This window comes from Fukomys damarensis, unplaced genomic scaffold, assembly GCF_012274545.1.
Source record: "Fukomys damarensis isolate Sample0158 unplaced genomic scaffold, DMR_v1.0_HiC HiC_scaffold_14, whole genome shotgun sequence".
In the NCBI taxonomy this organism is placed as follows: Eukaryota; Metazoa; Chordata; class Mammalia; order Rodentia; family Bathyergidae; genus Fukomys; species Fukomys damarensis.
In genome coordinates, this window is record NW_022900926.1 from 54,456,288 (window position 1) to 54,482,624 (window position 26,337).

The 26,337-nt window shown below is 41.1% G+C and overlaps 1 protein-coding gene across 4 annotated transcripts in view; it reads left to right on the plus strand.

The window, feature by feature from the left end:
* The window catches only part of Ankrd6 (ankyrin repeat domain 6), a 189,734-nt gene that overhangs the window by 90,710 nt on the left and 72,687 nt on the right, over positions 1-26,337 (plus strand). For 3 of the 4 annotated variants that reach the window (XM_033763384.1, XM_010633244.3, XM_010633245.3), the window contains exon 2: positions 24,677-24,938. In XM_033763384.1, coding sequence (XP_033619275.1) covers positions 24,819-24,938 — 120 coding nt within the window. In that variant the 5' untranslated portion in view covers positions 24,677-24,818. Of the gene's footprint in view, positions 1-20,109; positions 20,637-24,676; positions 24,939-26,337 lie in introns of those variants that run through there. The other variant, XM_010633243.3, reaches the window with a different exon arrangement.

The following is a 26,337-nucleotide window of genomic DNA, read 5'->3' on the forward strand; positions in this document are numbered from 1 at the left end:
TCTCCCCACCCTTGAGCCCATTTTTTTCAGTTCTAAGGTACTGACCTCTGGGACTCCTGTATACTAGGCAAGTGTTCTACCACTGAGGTATACCAACAACCTTAAACTTGTATTTCTAAGGGGAATGCATGTTGGGTTAGGGATTGAAGAGGGAAAACTAACTTTTTGGGAAGCAAGATTGGTTGGGAAAAGCAGAGGGAGAGGGAGAGGGGTAGATGGTAGGGGGAGGGGAGGTGATAGAGGGGTTATTTGCTTTTGATAAGAGCTGGTTGAAGGGAGCTGGACTCCAGCTGTTCATGCTCAGAAAGACTTTCTGAAGGCAGCCTGAGTCATGGGCCCTGAGAATTCACTGAGCCTCTGGGTTGGGGGTTTCCAGTAGGGAAGGGTGTCTCTGAAATACAGGATTGTGCATCTGGGAGAGGGACAACTACAGAATATTAAAAAGTATATTCTATGTACCTATTTTTGCAATGTAAAGTAATAAAAATATCAAAAAGCTCTTTTAAACTAGCCAAAATACCCCCAAAATACTATGAGACCTACATTGAGAACTACCCTGAATTCAGCCTAGCCATGGGTTTCTGTGCCTCCATCCCTGCAGTAATTGTACAGAATGTATATAATGTATGTCCCACCATTAAAAAAAATCTACCTGATTTAAAGATAAAGCATATAGCATAAAAGTTTTACTGTTATGGTCCCATCTTGCAAGTACGGTATTATGAAAGCATTTCACTCATTTATTACTTGGTTTATAGTGTGTATGAGAGACTATGCTGTGTGCTCCAAAAGTTATGAGAATGTGAAAGATGTAGCTCCTGATGTTATATACAGACATACTGTTTTAACTTTTAGTTTCTTGAATCCATATAAATAGAAAATATAGCAGTGTGTGTGTGTATTTTAAAGCTAACCTAGTTTAGTACAGTGCAGACTGCTACTAATTCTGGACATTAATATTGCTAATTTAATAGAGTTTTAAGTTTAAATCTTATATGATATTCCATTATACTCTCAAATATGTTAATATTTTTGAATCCTAAAAAGTAATAGTAATTTAAATAGGAAACTATGCCTATCTCTAAAATTTATTGTGCATGTACATATTCATATATGTAAATATATTTATAATGGTACACTTTAAAATAATGGCTTTATTAAAATATGATCCTCATTGTAGAATTCACCCATTTAAAAGGTATACTGGGGACCTAGGATTTTGCTCAGTGGTTCTACCGCCTGCCACGCAAGCGCAAGAACTCGAGTTCGATCCCCGGTACCCCCCAAAAAACGGTATACTGTGCGTTCCTTTTAGGTATGTTTGCAGAGTTCTGCAGCCATCCCTGCTATATAATTTTAGAATATTTTTGTCATCCCCTGAAAGCATTTTATATGCATAAGTAATCTCCATGTCCCCTTTGCTACCAGTCCCTGGCAACACTGATCTATTTTACATTTCTATGTATTTGTCTATTCTGAACATTTTATATCAGGGGCCCCTAACCCCTGGGCCACGCATGGGATCTTACCTTGTCAGGTTAGGAACCCAGCTGCACAGCAGGAGGTAAATGGAGAGAGCCAGCGAAGCTTCCTCTGTATTTACAGCTGCTTACGAGACCCTCCCCCATCCATGGAAACAGTGTTTTCCCAAAATTGGGCCCTGATGGCAAGAAGATTGGGAACCGCTGTTTTGTATACATGGAATCAAACAATTAAGTCTATAGATCAATAATACTAATTATTCATAGTAGCTTTTGTCACGGGGTATTTTTTCAATCATTTAAAATCTCATTTTAAAAAATTTCAGACACATAGAGAAGTAGCAGTAGCAGTGTAAAGACCTTACTTATCAATCCTCCTAGCTTGAACAGTAATCAAAACATGGCTGATGTTGTTTGTCTGCAGTACACCTCTCCCTCATTCAGTTTAATTGTAGCAAATCCCATGGTTGTACCTTGTCATCCTTGACTATTTGAGATTGTCTCTAAATGCGTTCTTCTGAAAAACCACATCATCATTGTACATTCCAAAATTAAAACAACTGCTGCTTAATTATTTAGTCTTTCACATAAAATGTTATTTACTTTAATTGAAATTCAAGAAGGGTCACCCATAGCACTGGTAAGTGTCTTAAATTGCTTTTAATCTTGAAGCTTATTTTCCATCTCTTTTTTTCCTTGTGTCACTGTTGAAGAAATGTAGTCATTTGTCTTTTAAAGCAGTAATGCTAAAAGTATGGTCCGGTGCTATTGTGACGTTATAAATATTGAGAGTAAATGTTTAGAAAGCAAACAATTTGATATTGCTGCAACATCCATGCCTATGAGCATTGTCAGCCCACTGGATGTATTTTGTGTTTGGCGATGTTCTGATGGCTCATTACAATGATAGCATGTAATTCTATGGCTGCAGAGGCTTGTGCCAGAGTGAAAATCAGCATGCTGCTTCTTTCTTCAAGAATGTCTCACTGTGAAAAAATGTCAACAGAATTGAACAAGAAGCTTGGTTAAATAGTAAAAGCTATAAATTTACACAAATGCTAATTGTTAAATTTGAGATTATTCTCTGAGAGGGAGTAAAAAGTAGTTATTGCCTGCTGTATTATGACTGTTACTAAGGAAAAAGCTGTCAAATGTAGGAACTCATAGTGTTCAAGATAAAAAGCTGGTTGTGGGGCCAGGGGTGTAGCTTAGTAATACTTCACTGCCTACCACCTCCAAAACCTCAGGTTTAGTTCCTAGCACTGTACCAAAAAAAAAAAAGTAAATGAAAGGCTAATTGGTTCTAACTTTTTAAAAATGTACCTTTGTCTATCTGGCATTTCATTGTGTGTGTGTGTGTGTGTGTTACTAGGGATAGAACCCAGGGCCTTAGCATTTAGCTATGTCCCTAACCATTTTTAAATTAATTTTGAAGTGGAGTCCTGCCAAATCTCCAAATGCCCAAGCTGGGCTCAAACTTTCAAACCTCCTGCCTCAAGCCTCCTAGAGTGCTGAATTACAGGTGTGTGCCACCATGTTCAGCTTTCAGTGATCTAATAGTGTCTTGCAAAGAGAAATAACATGGTTTTTTCAATGACAGTTAAGATTGAAGGATTTTTTTTTTTTAATTTAGAACTGCCGAGGATTTAGCTCAGTGGTGCCGCCACCAGCCTCACAAGCACAAAGTCCTGAGTTCAATCCCCATACCCCCCCAAAACATTGAGTTTCAGCTAATTTTTTTTTTTGAGTTTATTGGTACATTTAGGGATACAGTACAGTTACATTCATTGTTGGGATCATGTACCTTTACATGGCAAGTCTTGATTCTCATTTTTTTCCCCTTACCTCTGCCCTCCCTTCACCCCCTCCTCCCCTCCCCATCTACAAACACTTTATTTTCATCTTTTCATTCTCTCACATTTTTTTCTTTTCCCTTTTTGTTCTTCCCCTACGTATCACACCTTCCCTACACCTTTAGCTCCTTTCCTCCCATTTCTAAATGTCAGTAATCTTATTAGAATCTTATGCATTGTTGCAGAATATTCACACCAGGGAAACTATTTGGTATTTACACATGTGGGACTTATTTATTTCACTTAGGAGTATATCTTCAATATGTATCCATTTTCCTATGAATGAATCTATTCTCTCGCTCTTTATGGCTGAGTAATATTCCATTTTATAGAAAAACCACAACTTCTTTATCCAGTTTCCAACGGATGGGCAAATAGGTTGTTTCCAAGATTTAGCTATTACAAACTGTGCCGCTATAAACATGGGTGCACATACTTCTCTGTGATATGATTCTTTTAGTTCTCTTGGAAAGATACCCAACAGAGGGATGGCTGGGTCAAATGGAACCTCCAGTCCAAGCTCTTTGAGGTATCTCCATATTGATTTCCATAGTGGTTGCACTAGTCTGCACTCCCACCAACAATGGAGGAGGGTTCCTTTCTCCCCACAACCCCGCCAACATTTGTTATTGTGTGATTTCTTGATAGCAGCCATTCTTTGTGGGGTGAGGTGGAATCTCAGTGTTGTTTTCATCTGCATCTCTCGAATGACCAGTGATGTGGAACATTTTTTCATATATTTTCTTGCTGCTTTCACTTCTTTGTATGAGAAATGTCTGTTCATTTCGGATGCCCATTTTTGGATCGGGTCTTTATATTTGGGGGGACTGATTGTTTTGAGTTCTTTATATATCCTTGATAATAGTCCTTTGTCTGAGGTACAGCTGGTAAAAATTTTTTCCCACATTGTAGATTGTCTCTTAGTTCTGCTAATGGTTTCTTTTGAAGTACAGAAGCTTTTTAGTAAGATGAGATCCCAGTTGTTGATTCTTTCTGCTAGTTCCCGTGCTACTGAGGATTTGTTCATAAAGTCTTTTCCTATACCAATGTCTTCCAGAGTTCTGCCTAACTTACTTTCCAGCAAGTTTAATGTTTCTGTTTTAATATTTAGATCTTTAATCCATTTGGATTTTAATTTAGTGCATGGCGAAAGATAAGGGTCTAATTTTAATCTGTGACAGGTTGATATCCAGTTTTTCCAACACCATTTATTAAAGAGGCTATCTTTCCTCCACTGAGGATGGTGAGCTCCTTTGTCGAAGATGAGGTAGCTGAGTACATCTGCATTTGTTTTTGTGTCTTCCAGTCTGTTCCATTGATCCTCAGGCCTATTTCTTTGCCAGTACCATGCTGATTTTATCACAGTGGCTTTGTAGTATAGTTTCAAATTGGGAATTGTTACACCTGGTGCCATGTGACTGTTGCCTATAATGGCTTTTGCTATTCTAGGTCTCTTGTGGTTCCAAATGAATTTTTGGATTCTTTTTTCTAGTTCTGTGAAATATAGTGTTGGAATTTCAATTGGCATTGCATTGAATGTATATAGCAGTTTTGGTAGTATGGCCATTTTCACTATGTTGATTCTTCCTACCCAGGAGCAGGGGATATCTTTCCATTTTTTTATATCCTCTTCGATTTCTTTTTTCAGAGTGCAAGTTTCAGCTAATTTTTGTGGTATAATTCATAATTTAATATCAATGGATAATATCCATGTGACATTGTACATATATAAAAATGATCAAATAATTTTTGAATTTGATCAAACATTTTGAATTTAGTTCAACAAAAGATCTATTTTGGGAAATTCATGGGGCTAGAACTACTTTTCTGTCATTGAATGATAATCTAAATTTTTTCCCCTTTTTAAAAACTAGAAAGTCTACCATGTTCATTCACCCTTTTAAAGCACATTAAGAGTTTGTTGACATCAAATACATTCAGAATGTTGCACAACCTTTACCACCAACCATCTTTGTACCTCTTTTCATCTTGTAAATTGGAATCTCTGTACCTATTAAACATTAATTCCTTATCATACTTCCTCCCAGCTTCTAACAACCACCATTCTCACTTTCTGTATCTGATTTTTGACAGATTATATACCTCATATAAGTGAAATCATACAGCATTTCTTGTGTATGGTATATTTCATTTGTCATAACTACCTCAAAGTATACCCATATTTTAAACTCACTATTACAAGATAAATTATTATAATTGAGTACTAGAATTGGGTAGATTACAGGCAAATTTTGAAAATGGATTATCAGTTATTTTACATAAAATATAAAAATAAATATCTTGGCCTTGTTAACATAAATTTAAAATCTATTCTTCACTTCTATAAACACACCTTTGTATGTTTTTTTTTCTCTACAATGATTATTAAAATATTGCAACTATCCCCAAGCAATAGTGTGGTGGTTAGTCCAATTTTCCACATTAAAATTTTTGAATAGTGATAAATTTGGTCTCCCTTCAAAGTGTGTGCATAAGTATTTAATATGACAAGTCATTGCTTTCTTTATAACTTAGTTGCAACGGCAGGACAGCAGAAACTTGTGTGACGGTAACTTTGTTAATGGCCTAGTGCACATTTTGAGTGAATAATGTATATAGTTTTCCTAGGGTTTTTTTTGTTTTGTTTTGTTTTTTGAGGCAGGGTCTCACTATGTAGTTGAGACTGACCTGGAACTCATTATGTAGCCCAGGGTGGTCTCGAACTCACAGCGATCCTCCTGCCTCAGCCTATGGAATGCTGGGATTACAGGCATGCGCCACCACACCCGGCTTCCCTGTTTTTTTCTAATTACATTTATTGGAATGTACTTTTGTGTTTGGAATTGATGCATAAAAGTTGGGACTTGTATTTCGTATAATTTTTTCTCGTGATGTATTTTTATCATATTTACAAATGTAATTTTAAAAAATTGCAAGAGGCTAGAAATAAAAAGCCAGGATAGGAACACATATCTCCTATTGTTACATAACATCTTTCTATCCTTTAAATTTTCTGTAAATTGATAATTAGATTTCCTAGACGCTTGCTTTGAGCCTGGCTCTTTTTTGGAGGGGTGAGAGGGACAAAACTACTGTACTCTACAACTGTATGCTTCAGGACAGTGGCCTTAGAGCTGATTCTGTTTCATCAGCTTTCTTGCTTGAGTTCTCAAGAATATCCATAGAACTAACTAGGAATGCAGGCAGCATCCTGAGATAGACAAACTGGTGGGAATAGCCTTGGCTTTCTTTCTCTCCCCACAAGAAGCAGAGTACCTTTCTTTGCTTTAGCCTACTGATATCATATTCCCTCAGGGTGTAAAACTCAGGGTGTGTTGCTTTTGGGGTCCTTCAGGTGTTAGAAGTAGAGGATGCACACCCAAGGCTCCATTTGCCCTAGGCAGGCTTCCTGAGCCTCAGGGGACTGGCTTGTGAGGAGCTCCCAGCTCCTGTTGTCCTTGTTGCCTCCATGCATAATAAACCTACTGCATGAAACTTACTGTTCTGTCTCACTGAACTTGGCATAGCCCACGGTGCAGAGGCAAGGTGCCAGAGTTCTCCTCTGGGGTTTGTGACCAGCTCACAGTGAACTGGCACCATTTGTACTTTCAGCAGGAGGTATACAATATCCAGTGATGTCTTTCTGTGATGTTCTTACCCCCTAGTAATAATCACTGAGAACCAAAACCTCATTAGTACACAGTGGTGATACTCTAATCCCATTGTTCATTAATCTCCATGCTTCTGCACTATGGGTTACTTCTATAATGCAAAACATCACTTTGTGAACTGTTTGATATCCCTGAGTTAAAGCAAACATAGACACTGTAGGACATCAAATCTTTTCTTGACATTATAAAAAATGTTTGTACCTGGTACTGCTTTTTCTAGAAGATTTTAGTCGTACACAAATGGTTCTTGAGAGCTGGGTGTGGTGGTGCATATTTGTAATCCAGCATTGGGAGGGTAAGACAGGAAGAGGGTCACCACAAGAATTTGAGGCCAGCCTGGGCTACATAATGAATTCAAGGCCAGCCTGAACCACTTAGCAAGACCCTGATTAAAAAATCCAAACTAAACAAAAAAGGCTCTTGCAACTCTAACGAGTATTTACTGTGTGCAAAATACAGTAGAGGTGAGTAAAGGGGTAAATAAAAGTATGTCAGTGTTCTTCAACCTCAATAATTTTATTGTCACTGGATCAGCTCTGGAAACTGAAATTATTTGAGATTGCCCACATAAGCAATTAAGTGCTAAATCACTCTACAACCTACTCTTGTGAAAGCAAAATTAGCACAAAGGTATTCCTAATTATAGCCTTTTAATTTCCGTTTCAGAAATAGGTATCATTTTTCCTTCCTGACTGCCCAAGAAGCTTCCATTTTTATTAAAAAGAATGTAACTTTGTGGGGAGGGTGGGATTTTATTTGCCCAAGTGAGTAACTTTTAACAGCTCAATTTAAAATTTCTGAATGTCTATTCTTAAGGTGATTTTGGCGTTTTACATTAAGTCTGATATTGGACAGAATCTAGGTCACTAAATGTCACAAAAATGCAAGAGATGTCAGACATGGCTAAAGGCAGATGTGGTGTGGATGTTCCTTTATGCTGTCTTATACCAGGAGGTAGTACATTTTGGAATAATAAATGACAGTCAACTGTCATTTCAGAGACAAGATCCTCCTTGTGTTTTGATCTATGGACAGAAAAAAATATCTGTAGTTGTTTCTTTTCTGCATGGTGTCCTAACTCTTCACAGAATCAGTGTGAGTGTTTTGCTAGTTTCTAAAGTGTATCTGTCTGAATCATACCCTTGGGTACTGGAGAAATAACCACATGTACTCGGTGGTCCTGCTAGACCTGCTATGAAACATGTATGACCACAGCTTCTCTTGTCACCTGGATCCCATATTCCTCCACTCTAACTGGAGAGCCACCATTTTAGGTCCTGTTGTGTTAGAGTCACTAAGACCCATATCCAATCGGGTTTGAAAGATCTTATTCCATTTTCCTGGTTTCCATGGTCCTAACAAGTGGTAGCAGGTCCTTTTTGTAGAAGGGCCAATGAAATCATTATTATATGACTATCATAGCATCCTTTCTCAAGGAGGCCTAGGTGCTCCAACAGTGGACTCTGAGCCTATGAAGTGCAGCAGCTGATGTCAGCTCTCTACCTTGCTTTCTGGGGTTTTGTTTTGTTTTTGTACAGGTCAGGTAACGCCCTAGTCATTTGTCCTTCGGGATTGCTCAGGGTCAATTAGCCACTGATACAGACCCTAAATTGTCAAAACATCCTGACTGACTCTCTTGCCTCACTGTCCCTTATGGTATTACATCCATCTAGCCTGTGATGGTTAATTATCATCACTACCCAGCCTCTGCTATTTTAGAATCCTCTCATCTTCTATTAATTCAAATGCTCAGTAGCATGGCAGTATGTTCTCCTGTGAGCTCAGCCAACAAAACAGAACCAGTGGGTTTCTCCATGTCAACATGCCCCTCACTAGTGTACTTAGTGACCTCTATGTACTCTTGGGATCATAGTCAAATAGGTTCTCTAGTGCCTTATAATAAATCCTCATCACATGCCTACCTTTGAGCCTTTTGACCCTTTGCTCATTATTTTGCCAAGGCAGTTCCAACATCTCCATTTAATTTACACTTGGTTATTGTGCCAGGCTTCAAGGAGCCATCCTAATGTATGAAGACTGGCTTCATATCCATGCCTGGATGCCAAACCACAAAATACAAAAGGGTGCCCCCTTGTAGATGAATTTCCACCAGCTGAGGCTGGCATTCACCCCTTTACCCTCCTATGCTCACATATTCCCCTGCTACTGTTGGTATATAACAATGGGTCCCGAAAGTCCTTCACTATGAAATGTTTCCCTGCACAAGCAGGGACTCCCTTTCCCTGTAGGCTGTGCTGGCACCTGCCCTAAATAATAGCTGAGCTGGAAGCATTTTGAGAAGGGGAAGCATCATCTTATGAGGCAGCTGCCTCGGGTGAGATCTTTGTAAGGGTCTCTAGGCAAAAAGAGAAGAGGCTGCTTCTACTTGCCCAACAAATTCAGGGGAATTTAGGAGTTCAGTATTCTGGGACTAATGTCTTATCACAAGTCTCAGGGTGGTTCCATCTGGACAAACTCCCCCCTCCCCTGTGGAAGTATCCTCATTGTCAGAGAAGTTAAATCCCAGGTAGGCTGGGTAGTTCTTTTAGTCAGTGGCTGTAGCAGCAGTGGCTACAACCACTGCAGAGATGGAATCAAGAAAATTGTGAAGTGCTGCTCACAAAGTGCCTGAAACAAGGGTTTCCCATGAAATTTCAGTTCTGGGGCCAGAGAAATACTATACTTGACCCAGAACTTCCTGTGTGGTAAATACAGGTACAGGGTTATTAGGAGGCCTGCTGTTGCCCCTGAAGTTTCTGAAAACCCCAAGGGATGAACTAAATCTTGGGAAAAAAATCAACATTGAACTCAAAGCATGCTTATCTTACCTAGTAACAATATTGGTTACCATTTACTGATTGTTATCCAAAGCCAGCTTCTGTACCAGATGCCCTGTGTGTGTTATTTCATTTTCATAGATAATATTCCCAGGTTATAGGGGATGCAGCTGAAACTTAAAAGTCCTCTTCTCCACAGTTAAAATGGCAAGGAAGGAGTGGAGCTTGAATTTGACCCTAATTTATCTGCTCTAGAATATTAACTGTCTGAATTTTAACATCTATGTTGCTTCCCTAAGTCATGAAAATGTAAAAGAAGAAAAGTGTATATCAGTCAGAAATTTTATATACAATTATGTGTAGCATTTCAGTTGGTGATAGACTGCATGCGTATAGATTGGTGGTCTCTTACAATTGCAATGGTGTTGAAAAATTCCTTTTGCCTCATATTTCTATTGCACCTTTTCTGTGTCTAGATATGTTTATACATACTAAAAGTACCATTGTGTTAAACTTACCTGTAGTACTCAGTGCAGGAACATGCTGTTCAGGTCTGGAGTCTAGGGTAGCATATGGGTTGGCTGCATGGAAGGTTATGCCAGCCGGGACGGTATGAGTGCTCTGATATGCACATAATGATGAAATCATCTGAGAACACATTTCTCAGAGTGTGTTCTCACCAATAAATGACATGTTACATGTGATTTCTAAAAGAAATAACACAAATAATGACAGTTCAAACTTTTTTTGAAAAGCTGAAGGCAATGTGATAACACAGGTATATTTTAAATTTCAGTAATCCACATTTAGAAAAAAAATCAAGAAAAATAGGGGGAAGCCCCTTTTACCTGGGATCTTCTTGTGTCTGGTAAGGATGACTAGAGAGGTGCATCCCTGCAGGCACCCTTTCCTCCTGCTCTTGTTCAGAGGATAAGTGTTGAACTGCCCTCCCTGAAATACTACTCTTATGAAAATGCATAGAGAGATCCTATTGCAACTGTCATCTGAGGCATTATATATAATGTGTCCCAGCAACAATCTGAGGTAGTTGTAGGGGGCAGTGTTTGGTCCAGCAAGAGTTGGGCTATAGAGGTAGAAATCACGATTAGCACGCTTTGCCCTGCCGTCTTGCTGTCACTGGCCCTGCTGAGTGGTGCCAAGGTAGGGTGGTGGGTGTGCTTTTCCTCTGGCCTGCAGCCCTGGTGTGGAGGGTAAGAAGGAAGATGGGGAGCCATCACAGTGGGGTCTTGTTCCCAGGCCCCAGGGGTATCACGGGTAAGCAGCTTGCCCCTCTGGTTCTCAGGTAGGTTGAGCCAGGGCACTAGAAGCAGCTCTTGTCACCCCCTCACATTAGATACTATTTCTCTGCTTGTGAATACTTCTTCCTCAGTGGCAAGATTTTCCTCATTTGACTGAACAGCAAGGATAATTTAACTCCTTACATAATATTATATGGAAAATTGTATCTTTTAGCAGGTCTGATGGAAATTGAGTATATCCCAGGAATGTCAAAAGCTATATTGTCCTCCTATTTCTATCATTTTAATAGTTCATTGACCACTTTTGGTTGTCATCACTGTTCTCAATACTTTTATTACCTTTTTTGGATCTTACAGTAGCCACACTGATAATTCTTTTATTATCATCCCTATTTTGCAGAGAAAGAAACTGAGGCTTTATAGGATTTAAGTGAGTTGCCCACAGATTGGAATTAAATCTGTCTGATTTTTCTGTCAGCACTTAGCTGGACTTTTTTTTTTTTGATACCAGGGATTGAACTCAGAACCTTGTGCTTGTGAGGCAGGTGGCAGCACCACTAAGCTAAATCCCCAGCCCCTGAACTTTTTTAAAAAATTGAGATATTTTACTTACTGTAAAATTCACCCTTTTAAGGTATACAGTTCGTTAGCTTTTAGTATATTCACAAAGGTGTCAGTCATCACGATAAGTTTCAGAACATTTTCATCACCCTGAAAAAATATCCCTTATGGCCTGGTATGGTGGTACCTGCTTATAATCCCAGCACTTGGGAGGTTGAGGCAGGAAGATCACTGCAAGTTTGAGGTTGACCTGGGCCACACAGTGAGTTCAGAGCCAGCCTGAACTACAAAGTGAGACCCCTGTCTTAAAAAAAAAATCTGTTACGCATCAGCTGCTCTTCTGTCTTCTGTCCCTCTCCCCCTTGCAATCACTAATCTACTGTTGCAATGGATTTGTCTATTCTGAAGACTTTGTAAGAAGTATACATTGTGATTTTTTTCTGTCTGACTTCTACTGAGCTTAATGTTTTCAATGGTTATCTAAGTTATAGCATGTATCAGTAGTTCATTTCTTTATCTGTCTGAATTATATGCATTCTGTGGATATATTGTATGTGGTTTATATAGTAGTGCCACTGGGAACACTTGTGTCCATGTTTTGTGTGGTCATATGTATCCTGTTTGCTTAGATTATACACCTAGGAGTTCAGTTGCTGGGTCATGTCATAATTCTTTGACTTAACTTGACTTTTGCTTGAAAGCTCTTGAGTCATCAAAGCACAGAAATAAAGTGAATGAGGAAGTTTCTGTGACTGTGCTTTTAGCAGGCTGTCTTATTTTAGACAGAGAAGTTCTCCCAGCTGTGAGAAGAGGAATTTCTTTTCTTTGGAGCTTTGTTACTTTGGTAAGAGCATCCAGTGGTGATCACTAAGTAACTTTGTGTTACATAATCTCATGTGAAGGCCAGAAAGCACGATTTACATAGTGATGCTTATGTTTACATTTCTGGCGTCATGGGAATATGTTCAAGATATCCTTATTATTTGGCTTGGGTTTTTTTTGTTTTGTTTTGTACTGAGGATTGATCCCAAGGTCTTGTGCATGCTAATCAAGTGCTCTGTGCTCTGCTACTGAGCTGCATCTGCAGTCTTTTTAATTTTTTTTCAGGACCTTGTGCTTGCCAGGCAGGAAGTCTTTCTGAGATTTTGACACAGGGTCTTGCTGAGTTGCCCAGGCTAGACTCAAACTTGTGGTGTTTCTGCCTCAGCTTCCCAAGAAGCTGAGATTACAGATATGAACCACTGTACTTGGGTACATTCAAGTATTTTTAAAATCTAATTTGATACAGTGGCAAATGAAATTAGGTATTGTTGTTGATCTCCTCCTTTCTCCAACAACGGTCACTTGATGCCCGAAGCTGTAGCGTGTGCAGCACTGTCCTACCCAGGACTTTGGGAAAATCCTCCAGGAGAGAGTTAATGGGCTCATCCTACAGACAGTTCCTCCAGACCCTGAGGGCAGGGAAGTGGCAAGCCCCAGGGTAGAAGGGCCATCATCCATCATAGTGGGTTTCCCTACAAAGAGAAAACAAAGCCTCTCACAATGAGAACAGGATCAGAAGAGAGAATAGTGTTAAACATCTACTATGACACAGAAGGTCCTTAAGTTTTGTAAGTTTTTCAGGTTGTCTGTGCTGAAGCTCAACTAATTAGATATATTTTTGTTGTAGAAATAATTTGTGATAATGTCATCCTAAGAGAAATGACTATTTTAAGATTGTTTAAAACTCTTGGGGATGAATATCTCTGGCACTAATTTTGGGCATATTATAAGCAATTTAAGGTCAGTGTAATTTCCATTCCCACTATCTTCTTCTTGTAGAAATGAGGCAGAAATTTAATTTTGAATTATTCATTGTACTTGATAATATTAACAATAGAGTATGTTTGTCACATGATATAATTTTTGACTAAAGAGCGGACCAAACGAGCCCATTGTTAATCTACAAGTGAAACTCAGTGTTTGGGTGATACCCATCTGGAAGAAAGCCTGAGCTAGGAAATAACTAGGACTAACCAGGGTTGGGGACATGCTCAACCTGCGGGCAAGATGACTTCAGGCAGGGCATTCCCATGAAACCTGCTCTCAACTGAGCTGGAGCCTTATCTTTCTTAGGAGTTGAGACCACCAGATCAAGGTGTACATCCCTGAGCTGTGTAGCTGTGTTTAAGTTCTAATATCCCTCTGCTGCAAAGATGCATGATGGATGAGGGAGTACTGAACCCAAGCACTGAGTGCTGAGTAAACCCAACAGACCATTCTCCCAGGCGCGGACCTTGGGAGCTGAAATAAGCTATTGGCGTTAGAGACGTATGAAATGTTAAATATTGAGAAGGGCTTGGAAATCTAACTAGTTAGCTTCCTGCTGATTTCATGCATAAATACACCTACCATATCCTGGGTGCTTTCTCTATGCTAGTGATGGTGAACCTTAGAGCTTTCAATGATACAAACAGCCTGTTTGTGGCATGCATGCCATGGGTTTGCCGCCATGCTCTATACCAAGCATTGTGCTAAGTACTTGTCTACTCCTTTGGCAAATCCTCGTAGCTATCCTATGAAGTCAGTAGCTACTGCCATTAACCCCATTTTACAAATAAGGACACTAAGGCCCAAGTAAGTTAATTATATAATCTGTTTCAGGTCATGAATTATATTCTGTGGGTGATTCTTAAGTAGACAGACCCTCCTTTCCCCCTTGCTTCTACCGCCCCTGCCTCAGCCAGCCTTGACAGAGTTGAAGAGCACTTTATGGTCTTCTGCAAACAGAGGCATGCAGAAAAATCAAGCTGTAGTACTACCAGCATTTCCAGACCATGTGATTTCTGCTCTTACAGGAGATGGATAATATTAGCATAAAATCACATCCGACCTGGGCATACTTGCTGATAGTTGCAGCTTTTAGAGTTATTAGAGGAAGTCATGTGGGTTAGGGAAAATAGGATCAGGAAGGAGGAGCAGTGTGTGTGTCACAGTATCTGCAGTCTCTGATGTCGTATAGATGTAAGGAATATTTCAGTAGCAGGGATAATGAATAAAAGGGAACCCTTTAAATAGAAATGAAATCCAGGAGAGCTAGAAGCAACCATCTCTGGGGCCTCACAGCAGATGTTGACAAGCAGGAGCAAGGACGTGTCTGGGAGAGGGAACTGGGCTCCTCGAGGGTCATGGGCTTGCTGGCTTGGAGGTCTCTGTCCTCTGGGAGATATCATAGAAGAATGCTGTTGAAAGCCTAATGAGAACAGCAGAGCACAGTTGGAATTTACTTCTGAGCAGGCCCTCATGTCAGTCCCTTTGCTGTATTTGGGACCATGTCTGAAAGGTTACATTCCAACACTCACTTCCTGGCTAGTAGAGTAGTGTCATGGTTTCCTTTATGCTGTAGAGTAGGATTGAAAACTGACAGCTAACCTGGCTCTGTTTCAGTGCAGCCATGTTTCCTGTAGGTGGACTGCTGAGTACTTAGTTGGAGTCAGCTGTCAGCTAGGGTTTCTCTCCACCCTCATTGCCACAAGCTGTTTCTCCTCCTGGCCTTGTACTGGTATCAAGCGCTTTCCACAGTACTTTTAGCTTTCCAAAAGAATAAGAGACATTATACATGTGGGAATAAAAAAAGATATAAAGGAGTATATAGCCAAAACTATTTAGCCTCTGGAGCTTGATCCTTAACAGTGAAGAGAGACCCTTTGGTCAAAAGAGAACTTAGTAGTGTTGAGTGACAGAGTAGAGCTCTGACTCTTGCCATGAAAGTGTACGGGTGTGTGAGTTACTTCAGAAAGGAAGCATTGCTTGTGATTTTAAGTGACTAATACAATAACTGATAGTTATTGAGCGTCCATTACACGTAGGACATTTGTATGAGTTCCCTGTGGCTAATGTAATAAATTATCACAAACTATGTGACTTAAAATGATAGAACATTATCTCCTCACAATTCTGGAAGCCGAGAGTTCAAAGTCAAGGTGTCGGTGGGGCTGTTCCTGAGTCTTTCCCTGCCCCTTCTGTCCTCTGGTGGCTTCAGCGGAAATGTGCAAAAAGTAAGTGGCAGAGCTGGAATTTGAGCCTATGCAGTCTCATTTCAAAGCTTGTATTTTTAATCTCCATGCCTTACTGCCTCATATCAGAAGGATTTGGTGATTTGTTGAATGCGAGAGTGGAGGAAGGGGGAAAAGAAATGTTCCAGATTAGGGGAATGTTTCCTAGATGAAAGATGGAACCCCTTACCAAGGCGGGGACACGGGAAAACTCACAGTTTGGAAAGAAGGATGGGATTTGATTGTGAACATGTTGATAAGGAATACATGAGTAAAATGTCTGTTAGGTGACTGAGTGTTTAAATATAGAGCTTCAGAAAAAGTGAGTCTAAAGAAGTAGACTTGGAGAAATCTGTATCTAGGCAGCAGAAGGGAATGTGGGCAGAAGAGAGGGGTAACACTGAGCTCTTCTAGAGAAGAAAGTGAGCAGAAAAGATAACAAAGAATCTCTGAGATCTGCAGCTCTTAATATACTAGTGAAAGAGCCCTCCAGCGAGAAAAAGGGCTATCTGAAGGATGATAGGAGAGGATACAGTGGGTCACAGAAACTAAGGAAGGAGGAGGAAGTCTGATGAGGGATGGGTGGTAGCAATACCCAGGACAGGAAAGAAATTGTATAATGTGAGAGCCAAAATGTTATCACTGCATCGGACAATTGAGTCAATGTAAAACCAACTGGTGAGAATGTAGGATATCACAGCCATACTGGAAGATAGTGCGGCAGTTTCTCAGAAAGTTAAACATTGTTTTGTAATACGATCTAGCAACTGTACTCCTTGGTGTTTACCCAAATGAGATGAAAACATATCCATACAAATACTTAGGCACAGATATTTATAGGAGCTTTATGAATAGGTGTTAAAACTTAGAAGCAACCAAAATGCCCTTTAGTAGAATAATAGAAAAGCAAACTATGGTATATCCGCCTAATGAGATATTATTAACTACTAAAAAGTGAGCTATCAAACCATAAGACTGTCACCTTAAATATATATTGCTAAGTGAAGCCAATCTGAAAGGACCACAGTACTATATGACTCCAGCTATATGGCCGTATGGAAAAGGTAAAAATATGAAAACCATAAGTAGATCAGTGTTAGAGAGGCAATGGAGTAGATGAATAGGTGGAGCCATGGGATTTATGACAATGAAATTAGTCTGTATGATACTTTAATGGCAGGCAGATGCATGGAATTGTGCATTTATCAAAATCCGTGGAACTACGCCAAAAAGAAACCTAATGTAAACTTGTAAACTTTAGTTAATAATAATCTATCAATATCAACTCATCAATTATAGCAAATGTACCACATTAATGCAGGTTGTTACTAAGAGGGGGAGGTGGGGATGAGGAAGGGTGAAGGTCTATATGGTAACTCTGTAACATGCTGTTTTTCAGTAAACCTAAATCTGCTGTAGAAAATGGTCTATTAAAATGGAAAGAACAAAAGAAATGACGGGAAGAATGGGGAAAGAGAAATGTATATACCATCTTGAGAGTGTAGCATAAATCCACAATGATAATTTAATTCTGTGTGCTTGTGCTGTAAGTACAGTAGAGTAAAAATATGACTAGTCACTTCTGCTTAACAGTTTCCAGGGTTCCCTATTATAAGTGCACTGCAATCTTTTGGCATGATGTGAACATTTTCTATAGCCTCATCCACCATCATCTCTGGCTATTGTCCACATATTGTAAGCTCCAGCTGCAGTTGCCTCTTGTTTGCTCCTCTTTTCTACTCATCCCATGTTCTTTCAGGCCTCTTTGCCTAGTTGTTATCCGTACCTGTCTTCCCCCACTTGTACCTAACAACATCCTACACATCCTCTAGCACCTTCCTGTGAAAGCTTTGCTGACCTCTTTCTCCTCAGCCACCAAGACAAGAATGGTTTTTTTTTTGCCTACTTGCCAAAGTTATTTATGCCTGTTTCTTCAGTAAAATGCTTAGAATACCACAAAATAAATGAAAACTAGTATTGGCAAAAAATAAATTGAGATAGAAGGAAGTCATACCAAGTTACATTTGAGGAGTGACTAGGGGTTGCGATGAAGCTACATGTGTGGTAGACTACTCTGTAGGGATAGTTTTATTGTTACTTGGTGTGTCTTTAGCATTTTTGGCTTTGCCCAACCAGGTTTCCAAGTGGTAAGAAGAAAATTCTAAGTGACTGTGATGCTGTCCACTGCTTTGGTGCTGACAGACCTGTATTACTAAGGGTTGCCCTGAGAGCAGTAATTTTTCTGGCCTTAAGAGCCATAGTCCTCTTTTTGAGAGAAAAGGAGAGAAAAGACTGACTCCCACCCTTTTGTTATTGTTTTTGTTTTTTGGGGTATTTTTTTTTTTGTCTCTTAGAGGGTTCAGAGCCATTGCCTGTCTTATCTTTGGAATGGCATAAGATTAGTGGACTAAGTGGGAACTTCTTCCTTATGGGATCCACAGGTTCCTGTAAACCAATTAATGATTATAAAAAGATATTTGTTTTGGTTTTTCTATCAATTTAATGGACATTAAAATCCAGAAATGCTTAGGCACCCGTCAGGCAGTGGGGATACAAGATAACAAATGGTTTCATCTTGAGTTCAGTCTAACCAGGAGACCAACTGTGTGTTACATTGTGAAAGGAGTTACTGTAGTAGACTCAAGCCACCACAACATAATACTACAGCCTGGGTGGCCTACACAACAGCAAATAATTTTCTCCCAGTTCTAGAGGTTGGAGGTTCCAAGTGGAAGTCCAGCAGTATTCAGTTTCTGGTGAGGTCTGTCTTCCTGGCCTGCAGACAGCTATTTTGACCATGTTTTTGTTCTCACATAACCTTCTGCATGGTGAATATGGGACAGGGCGAAGGCATATCTGCCAGGCAAGCTCTCTGGTGTCTCTTCACTAATCCTATCAGATCAGGACTCCAAACTTACCTCATTTTAGCTTAAATACCTCCTGTTTTCAAATATGGCCATGCTGGGGGCTGGAAGGTGAATGTTACAGCTTCACATATGGATTTGGAGGGAGACACAGCTTGGTCAATGGCAGGGGCTTATGGAAAACTGTAGGTGACAAGTGTGAATGATCATCTTGTCTAGGGAAAGGCAGGGTCCACCACAGGACTCAGCAGGGGTGACAAGGTCTGCATTTTGAGCCTCTGTGTGGTTATCTGATGGGAGAACCAGCTCCAACTTGGGGGCTTTGGTGGCCCAGCAGTATCCTTTAGTCAATAAGTTATCACCCTATGTGAAAAGAGAACTCTGCATCGTAAGTTTTATCCAATGATATGTCTGTATCAATGACATAAGCTCTGGCAGCAATTGTCAATGTGAATTTTATATCTGTAAGCAGATTTTCATAATAGGGTGTGTCACAGGTTTCCTAAATTGCATCCAGGTGTCACTCAATTTTCACTTCAACAGCCTCCTTCTGCCTCCTGCAAAGATGATTATTTCAAAGAGTCAGTAACTGTTAGGTTCAGAAGAGTTACTGACGTAAAATGGCTCAAGAAATAAGCATACTTGTTGCCTTGCAATGATGGGGTGTATAGAATGAGTCAGTGTCTCTTCCCTGTCATTTCCATTCTTTTGCCTTCCCAGACACCAGGGTCTGCAGTTGCAGTTAGTCCCTATGGGTAGTCTTGTGTAAAGGACCCAGACCTGTGGAAGTATATATTCTTACAAGAAGGAAATGTCCTAGAAACTAAGAAAGATGAACCACTCTTGCTTTATACTTGGTCTGCATTTATCTCTTGGAATCTAGTCTTTTGGGCCCTGGTTATGGCTTATTGATGATGATGAGTTTCTTCAAAGTGGGGACTGAATCATGTTCATCTCTGTTGCAACCTCTTGGCCTGCAGTAATGACCACAGTATTGTAGTAATGATTGCTTTTGGATAAACTAGCATTAGATACTTGAAAAAGCTTGTGCTGTCCTTCTACTGGCATTAGTTTCTCCAGTGAAAGTCAACCTTTCTGCAGTGTACTGGCCAGAGTCCTGACCTGTTCTGTCTTGGTGTTAGCTGAATACAGGCCATAGCATAACCCCAGCTTGTTTCTCATAGGAGCTGTCACCCTCAGAGAACTAGGGGCAAGGCTTTGGGATAGGAAATTGGTCAGAAGATGTCTCCTGACAGAGCAGTTATTTGTTCATCACAGGGACCAACAGAAAATGTAGGGATACTGGCTGAAGTAAAAATGAGTTTCCTTCCTTCTTGTGATGTCTTCAGGTGGGAAGTTCCTGTTGCTTCAACAAGTGGGCTGGAAGGGCATACCTGGGGTGTTCAGAGCTACTGGCAGTATTTGTAACAGCTTCCCCGGGGCTTGGCTCCGTACTTTGTCTCTCCCTGCTCCCCCTGTGGAGACGGTGTAGAGGAGAGTGTACAAGAAAAACTGGATCTACGGTCGCCAAGGGTGGCCACTCAGCCGGCTGCTGCCTCCAGTGCTGCCGCAGTCACGCAGTCATGGTGCCATGAAGTTCCTGCCCAGGCGGCTGGCGTGTCTGCACTTGCTGCTCCCACAAAATGAGCATCTCCCTCACTGTATTTATTGAGGAAGATTTAGTCCAGAATTCACTCTTCCTGCGTCCTCCCCCCTTTACAACATACACCTTCATCTCTTCGTTTCTCTGTCACTGAGCATCATTCAGAAATGCACAGATCTGTGAATTGTTCCCTGATCTCCAATCAGGGGAGTGTTACAGGTCCTCTGCCGGTGGGAGGGAGCAGTCCGACAAAAATCTGAAGACCCAACACTTCTCGGGAGCGGTGAGGAGCAGGCTGGCAAGCCACGAAACATTGGCGCTGAATGGATGTCTTAATAAGCTTTTAGCTGTGATTTGGCTGGCGTCGGCAGAGGAGACTAAGGGGGAAAAGGCTGCAAACATTGTACTGTAAATCACTGCAGACCCACTGGCAGTGACAGTCCTAGGAAGCTAATGATCTCGCCAGGAAAGAATTAACCGCAGTTGTCCAGAAGCAGAACATGATGTAGGACAGGGAGGACAGACCCCTGGATGTGAGTACAATGTCTTCAGCACAGGGTTTGGAGCAGTGGGAGCAAAGCGGGTTGTTATGACGGGGGTGGGGGGTGCTCCCTGACCACCAGCTCCTGGGGTCAGTGGGCTGTCTCTGGGGGGATGGGTTGTGTGTTATGCCTGGCTGGGACTTTTGTTTGAAGGTTTCATCTAAAATACTTTGCCTGTCAGGAGGCTAACTGTAATGGCTTTGGGATATTGGTACCAGGAGACTTTGTTGTAAATTCACGGGAAAATAGCAAAAACAAACCGCATAGACCTTTTGCTATAAAAAGAAAAGCTATCAAAACAGCTGTGCAACCTTGTGGCATTTGGGGTGTGAGATGAAAGGACTGGCAAAATGAAGAATCCAGAAAATGAGGTAGTGGGCTGGGAGGGAAGAGAGTAATCTTTGCTAGGAAGCTAAATCCTTTCTAGACGCAGGGTGCTCATTGCATACTTATGCTCATGTATTTGTTTCCTTTCTGGTTAAAGAATGAGCAGCATGTTTGTATCTAATGTTTTCCTCCAGGAGGCTGTGAGAAATGAGCACTGTGATAAAGAGGGATGTGATTGATAGGGTTGGGGAGGAAGAAATTCCTCGGTGCCAGTAATGGAAAGTGTCTTGAATGATAGCTGTTTGCTTAGAAAAGGTTGCTCAGTTTTGATGAGGGAATAGGTCTGGGGCAGCCGGGTACCCAACAGGTTGGCAGTAAAGTTTAATTCATTGACTACAAACTAGTCACCACCCTTGTATTTCTCTCTCCTCCCCATTCATGACCAGGGGTTCTCCATCCCTTTTTATCCTTTTCTCATTGCCTGTCTCTGCCTGGCCTGATTTGTTGGTTTCTAGATGTCAGACGAGAAGCAGAATGTCCACTCACTCCATATGAGGGTGCAGGCGGGGACAGAACGAAACCAGAGAAGTCTGCTTCTGTGATCCCTTTGTACCCACCCTATGTAGAAAGGCAACTGTGAGTGATGCTAGAGGTCCTAGCAATGATGGTATTCCTGGGCTTAAATTGAGATTGAGCTTGAGACAGCCAAGTACATAAGCATGATGTTGGCAACAGACTAGGAACTGGAAACCTGGGATCCTGTTGCTGATCCTGCAGGCAGTTTTTTTTTTTTTTTCCAACTCTGCTGAGGTAGTGGGAATCCAAAATCCTGTGTGATCAACCTGTCCAGGAAGCTGTTTTATGGGTATATTTATTGCAGTCATGAGGTGGAGGAGGTAAAGAGTATTCTTTAATAGCTCTAGCTGAAAAGCAAAAAATAAAATAACATGTAGTTAGCCAATATTTTTCTCACTGCTGTAGTGTTTTTCTGTTTTGTTTTATTAAAGGAATATTGGCAGGAGTGGCAAGGGGCTATTTATCATCACAGTAATTATCTAAATAAGTCTATCAGCCTGCAGCTATGGCCATATGACAACTCGGACTTTAGATACAGTATCTGAGAGGCTAAATTTGTTGGATGACCCAGGAGGATGAGCAGAGAGTGGCTATCATTTTACCAGAAGCTGGCTGGGCCTTGCATCTGTTGCTGAGGAGGCTTTGTGCTGTTGGTCTGGAGCTCATGACCTCAGCTGGTTCTGCCCTGAAGTTGCCGCAAAGATCTTTACCCTAGGAGCTAAGCTGGAGAGTAGAATGAGTAGAATTTTAGCCAAAACAATATTTATTTGAATTGGGCCTTATACTTAAAGGACCATTGTGAAAAGGGTTTGGAAATGGGAGGAAGTGGGTGGGTGTATAAACCTAGTGCACCTCTCCTCCAGGACTGTGGCCAAGTATACAGAGATAAATGGGTAGATGAAGGGGAATAGTGTGGTTGTGTGACGGAGATCATTTAGGAAATCATGGCTAAAACTGTATTTTCCTCCATTTGGGTTTAGAGTGATTTTGCAGTATTTGGGCAAACAGAGCAGAAACTCAGTATAGTGGTTTGGTTGTACCACAGATTATCTGAATAAAAAGAGACAGTGTGCCTTATGTTAATAAAAACAAACCACTTCCAAATAGTCTGGGGAATATAAAGCCCCAAATATAGTTATTCAGCATGGCCTGGGCACTTAGAAAAGCATTTCGAGCTGTGTTTCTCTTAGTGTTTTGAGTCTCAACTTCTTTCATTGGCTCATTCATTCAGGAGATATTTCTAGCATATCCGGGGATCTCAGACTGCAGCTAACTGAGGTATCCTCTGCTTCACGTGGTCACTCTCTCCAGATTTACTGTGCTTCTCATGAGCCTGGCAAGCAGGAACAGGTATCCTCTCCTTGCTGTCCTTTACCTACATTATGGGTGAAAGATTAAAAAAAAGAAAATGATAATATACAAGTGAGAGGGATATGAGTCACATTTGTAAAGTTATTGTTGACATTGGATCAACAATGTTCTTAATGAAATACCATTTTTAATTCCCACCACAGTCCTGGGAGAGAGACGTTCCATGTCTGTTCTGTACATGGGCATCTAATCCCATTCTCCCAGAGTGCTTGGCCAGATGAACTGCCTGAGTGCCACAGTGATTGAGAGTTAGAGCTCAATATGGTCCAGACATTTCTAAGCCATATTGTGGCCAATGTCTTAGTCTTTAGAGATTGAAAGGATCATTGAGTTTGCCTGAAAACAACTTTACAAGATGCTTACATCTTCCAGGGCTTCAAAATTAGAATGAGTGATGGGGTCCAGGATGAAGGACCATATTCTTTTGCTTCAGCATTTTTCCCATATGTATATACTGGTATTTTAGTAAGTACATTTTGAAATACATATATGGTTGTAATCCAAGCTTCTCAGGAGGCTGAGGCAGAAGGAGCACAAGTTTATGGCTAACCTGGACAAAGTAGTAAGACCCTGTCTCAAAATAAAAAGGCTGTAGGTGTAGCTCAGTGGTAGTACTTGTAGAGCATGCATGAGGCCCTGGGTTCAAATACCTCAAAAAAATAAAATAATATTAAAAATACAAAGAAGTCCTCACTTCCTTGTGCTCCTAGCAGGAGTAGATTAGACATGTAAGCATTTCTTCTGTCCAAAGAACCCTTTGCCTTTGAAACATTACCATTGCCTTTGGATTGTGGTGGGGCTACTGACAGAAGCCAATCTTTAAAATCCTATCAATTTTGGTCATTTGTTTTGGAAAAAAGGATTAAATTTACTACTAGTTACTACTTGTAAACCGGTGCTCAGAGTCAGGGCTTTGTGTCCTACAGGTGGTTCTAGTGGGCTGTTCATTTTCTTCCCATTATGCAGGGAAGCAGTGCGAACTGCCCCTCCTGAACTGGCAGAGTTACATGTTTAGAATCAGTGTTCTTCCAAAGGGGATTATCTGAACAGTTTGGAAGTGGAAGTTAGCCCAGGGCCATGCCCAGTTCTCCATCTGTTCCAGAACTCAGGAAAATGAACTATTTACAGCAAGGAAAGGATGAAGGAAGAAGAGATCTGCAAAAATGCTGGGGGAAAACTCCCAAGGGTTGACTGGCGGTATGGCTTGCCTAGCTTTATTAGGCCCCAAGTTTGATGTTCAGTACAATAAGCAGAACAGACCACACCGATAAGACAGCCGCATCTGTCAGGGTCTCTGTGAGGTGTGATCCACCAGCATCCAGCCTGCTTGGGGAATCAGCACATGAGCTATGGTAACCTATAAAACCTTGTCTGAAGGCTGTGGTATACATGCACGGCAGTTTCCAGAGAGCGGGGGTGGTATGTGAACCAGGTAATGTCTGGGGTGTTGTATCAAGTGTCTTCTACCCAGGACATCCAGTAAATGCAGAGCCAACTTTGCAGTCCTGGCCATAACAACTCTGGAGAGTGTCCCTGAGGAGGGAGGAACAGAGAGAGGTTGGCAGCCTCTGCTGCCTTCCACCCAGAAGCTCCATCCAGGGACCTCGCTGTGGAGAGCGTGCTCCCACATGTCCTGTCTCCTCCAGCTTCCTCCCCTGCACTGTGCGTCTGGCCGAATACCCGAAAATCAGAGACAAGGTATGGTCTGTCCTTTGTGGTGAGTAGCACTGATGATAGCTTTGTTTTGTAACCCTTAGGTGTCAAAGATGGCATAGGAATAAATCGCCTTCCAATGACTGAGAGCATCTTTATCTGTGGGTGCCAGCCCAAGCCAGTGGCTTTGTGTTGAGCTGAAGGAACTTGTCCACGGCTTTCCCGAAAACCTCTTTCTCTCAATTCATGAGCCAGCAGGATGCGGTCGCTGCACTTTCGGAACGCCTTCTCATAGCTGCTTACAAAGGCCAAGCGGAGAATGTGGTTCAGCTCATCAACAAGGGCGCCAAGGTAGCGGTTACCAAGGTAACAGGAGGAAAATTGCTGTAGCCATTGCCTGGGAGTAGCCTGTCTCTGAACCATTGTCTGCAAAACTGTTGTGCTTGGTTTTCCGCTTTCAGAGACTTGGCTTTTGGTCCAGGGATTGAGAGTTTGAGGAGAAAGGAAGAGATTTAAGAATACATTTATTATTGTCTTTCAAATAGCGTAACTTGGAATTTGCATTTGACAGTCTTTAAAAAAAAATGCGGCTTTTTCTCACCTACTTTTTAGACAATTGGACAGATGCTTGGGGGAAGTTGGGACACAAAAGCTTACTGGGTGAGAGCATTTGTGTGATAATTATGTCAGACTTCTTAGAAAGGTGGGTGGCTTATGGTTGAAGCCCCCATTGCAGAGTCTCATTATTTCCATCTGTATAGTGAGGGCCTAGACCAGGTGACTGCTATGACCTCTATGGGCTTTGATTTCACATTAGTCCCTGAAAATGCATGGTGAGCCCTGTGGGGCACTGTTTGTCTCACTGATGATCCCATGGCAGATAAACAAACATGTACATGTAGGCAGTTTGGTAGCAAAGCCAAGAAACAACATGTCCTGAAAAAACATTGATGAAGGGATGCTGATGCACTTCTCTGGTTTGTAGAACTGCTCAGAACACCTAAGAGTCCTCTGGAGGAAGTTTTCTCACCCCCATTTTGAGGATGACAAAACTGAGGCACACAGAGATTTGAGTTAACTTGCCAGACAGATGGGTAATTTCTGTCCTGAGTGTGACTCATGAGCCCATCCTCCAGCCCAGCCCAGTGAGAGATGCTGAGACGGACCCTAATTTTCAAACAATATCATCTGTTAACTTCTGACTTCCCAAACCAACAATTAGCCAGCCCGCATTTCTAGTTACTCACATGCAGTATCTGTTACATGTTAGACTCTAGAGGGAGAATCTTGTCACTGTTTAGGTCTCCCATGGAGCCTATCAATTGTCTGTGCATAGATTGTTGGGAATGATTATAAAGGGCTCCTTAACTTGGGCCTTCTACACAATCACAAACTAGAATATGTGAGCTCTGTAGTTCAGGTGCATGAACCGGGTTCTAACTCTGCTTTGTTTGCTAATTGTGCAAGTTGCTTAACTTGTTAATCCTCCATTTCCTTATCTATAAATTAGGGATAATATCAGCAACTTTTCAGGGTTTTTATGATAACAGTAATTTATTTAAAGCACTTAGCATAAAAGTCTGTAAGCTGTCTTTTAAAAATAGATTTCATTGTTTAGAAGAAAAATAAAAGAGCTTTAGCTAGGTGTGGTGTTCCGTGCCTATAATCCAAGTAGAGACAGGAGGATCACAAGTTCAAGGCCAGCCTGGGCAATTTAGCAAGACCATATCTCAAAATAAAAATTAAAAACTAAAAAAAAAAAAAA